The 2,455-nt window shown below is 41.5% G+C and overlaps 2 protein-coding genes across 4 annotated transcripts in view; one reads left to right on the top strand and one right to left on the bottom strand.

Moving 5' to 3' along the window:
• The window catches only part of ppp4r4 (protein phosphatase 4, regulatory subunit 4), an 8,788-nt gene extending 8,478 nt beyond the window's left edge, over positions 1-310 (bottom strand). The window contains exon 1 of the mRNA XM_035678397.1: positions 292-310. Coding sequence (XP_035534290.1) covers positions 292-310 — 19 coding nt within the window. The remainder of the gene's footprint in view (positions 1-291) is intronic.
• A 249-nt stretch (positions 311-559) lies between these two features.
• Positions 560-2,455, top strand: part of LOC118340573 (ankyrin repeat and SOCS box protein 2-like) — a 5,893-nt gene continuing 3,997 nt past the window's right edge. The window contains exons 1-3 of one of the 3 annotated variants that reach the window (XM_035678628.1): positions 560-705; positions 1,400-1,711; positions 1,978-2,147. In XM_035678628.1, the coding sequence (XP_035534521.1) occupies positions 1,407-1,711; positions 1,978-2,147 (475 nt within the window). In that variant the 5' untranslated portion in view covers positions 560-705; positions 1,400-1,406. Of the gene's footprint in view, positions 765-1,399; positions 1,712-1,977; positions 2,148-2,455 lie in introns of all 3 variants that reach the window. The other 2 variants (XM_035678627.1, XM_035678629.1) reach the window with 2 other exon arrangements.

Here is a 2,455-nt window from a genome sequence, read left to right as displayed (position 1 = left end):
CTTGCTCAAGGGCACCTCGGCAGGTGCACAGGAGGTGAAACTGGCACCTCTCCAGCTACCAGTCCACACTCCATACTGTGGTCTGTGGGACTTGAACCGGCAACCCTCCGGTTTTCAAGCCAAGTCCCTACACTCTGAGCTACTGCATGAAGGAGGGCACACACCAAAAGGACCTCAGTCTCCTCAGCAGGTGAAGAAGACTTTGGCCCTTCTTGTACATGACATAACATAACAAAAGTAATTAAAGTAGCTCAGCGGGTAGAATCCTCTTGCAGCAGGTTCAACTCCGACCTTTCACCCTTTGCTGCATTCTTCCCCCTTTAAATTTAATATGGTTTTAATAAATGTTAGAAATAATTATTTCTATTTGAAAACAACATATGTAAATAGTTGAGTTCATTAAAGTTCTAATATCTAACATATACAATGTAGAACTGTAAATACCCCAGTATATTAGCTCAGATGTGGACTTCCTGCAGTACTGTCCAGCAGAGGCTTTAATGAAGTCAGACTGGGACAGGAAGTTGTCACTGTGTCACTGTGTCTTTCTGACCTTCAGCCAACAGAGTTCACTATCAGAGATTTGGCCCAGACTCTCCTCCTGCCCACATGTGAAGACATGAAACCAACAGACTGAAACACAGACCTGGTCCCGGTCTGAGTCACTAGCACACACAGGGGACTGCATCCTGATTGGACTCACAGGTACGAGTTCACCTGTGTCTCACCTGGTATCAGAACTGCAGACAGACGCTGAGAAAAAGGTTGTGTTTTTGTATTATATATTTATTATCTTATATTTATTAATATTATATTATATTGTATTATATCATATTATATTATACTGTATCATATTATATTATATTATATTGTGTTCTGTAGTGTCATTATGTTACGTGGGGTTATATGTTGCTGTGTTAAAATGTGTTATGTTATATTTTTATGTTTTATGATATGATGTTATGTTGTATAATGTTATGCAATGTTAGCAGGTGAAGTTAAAGGTTGTGTTTCAGGGGTTAAGGTACCAACAGGTAATAATACTTTTATTTTAAGTATTATGATCATATAAATGAATCTGTTTCATGAGTTTGTGTTTAAGAAACGTCAGAAATGTAAAGAAATCCTCTAGACTGAATAAGGGCAGATTGTGTCAGATGTGGTTCAGTTTTGGGTTTCTGGGTTCAGCTCTCAGTGTTTTTGAATATTTTGGCTTCAGGACAGAGAAAATAAACACCGCTGACCTCCATAGCTTTAGACTCACAGTCAGCAGCATCTCAGCCAAATTTAAAGAGGTCGACCTCAAATTAGCTGCTGCTGTTTACGTACAGAGCTATTAGCTGTAGATTTAATGTCAACCACTGCTGCTGGACTTCTGCTCCTCTGTCCACCTTTTTAGATCCAGCATGGCAGTCTCTGAGGAGAACCTGGATGACTACAGTGTTTACAGTGAGCTGTCTGATGAAGAGCTGTTAGAGATCGCTATAGAGAGGAGTCTCTCTGACAGACATCTTCCTCCAGACTCTGATCAGAGCACATCATCCTTAGCCCCCCCCACCCAACTAAACAAACCCCTGACCCTGACACTGACTCAACCAACCAGACAGAGACCTCCTGACCCCCCCAGACACCAGTACCACAGCCCTCCATCCCAACCAGAGCCCCCATATGTCCCAGGCCTACCCCACTTCCTCTACAAAACCCTTAAAAGGTGAGTCAGTCCAGATCAATCCAGAGAGGAAGTAAACAGCCAGCAAACATCTAAAAACACACATCTTGAGCACAAAGTGGTTCTATGTCATCCATGAACCTCCTGTGAGTGAATGCTTCAGATATCTGCTGTTGGGCCGTCAACCTGCTCTTTCATAAAATGTTTAATGTTTGCTGGATGTTTGTTTTCAGTTTTTAGATGTTGTTCACAGTTTCTTACTGTGCTTCCTGATCCTCACATTGAGTATTTTCCTCTTTTTCTCTCAGAGAGCTCAGTCCTCTGCAGACTCTGATTATAAACGGAGATACAGAGGCTTTGATGGATTTGGTCAGACAGCAGTCCAGCAGTCTGACGGAGCCCAACAAGGAAGGCTGGATTGCTCTTCATGAAGCTGCTTATTATGGACAGCTGCAGTGTGTCAGTATCCTCGTCAGCGGTGAGGAAGACCACTAGTTGTCTGATTAAGGATATTTATTGCAGATATCCCAAATGAAATCGTTAAATAGTATGTACAACTGGTACAGTGTTATCTGAAGATTCTATGAGACTGTTGTCTCTTCAGTAATTCCAATTCTATCCATTAAAGGTCCAGTGTGTATGATTAAGTGGCATCTCTGATTTAGGTCATACTCATCAGATCGTTCTCAGTTTGTACACGTTAACGATTACAGTTAGTCATGGAGTTCCACAAGGTTCTGTACTTGGACCAATACTTTTTACTTTATATATGCTTCCTTTAGGCAA

Source organism: Morone saxatilis, unplaced genomic scaffold (assembly GCF_004916995.1).
Source record: "Morone saxatilis isolate NCDOM2014 unplaced genomic scaffold, NCSU_SB_2.0 Contig7, whole genome shotgun sequence".
In the NCBI taxonomy this organism is placed as follows: domain Eukaryota; kingdom Metazoa; phylum Chordata; class Actinopteri; family Moronidae; genus Morone; species Morone saxatilis.
Note: the sequence above shows the minus strand (reverse complement) of the source record. Positions and strands in the feature narration are given on the sequence as shown.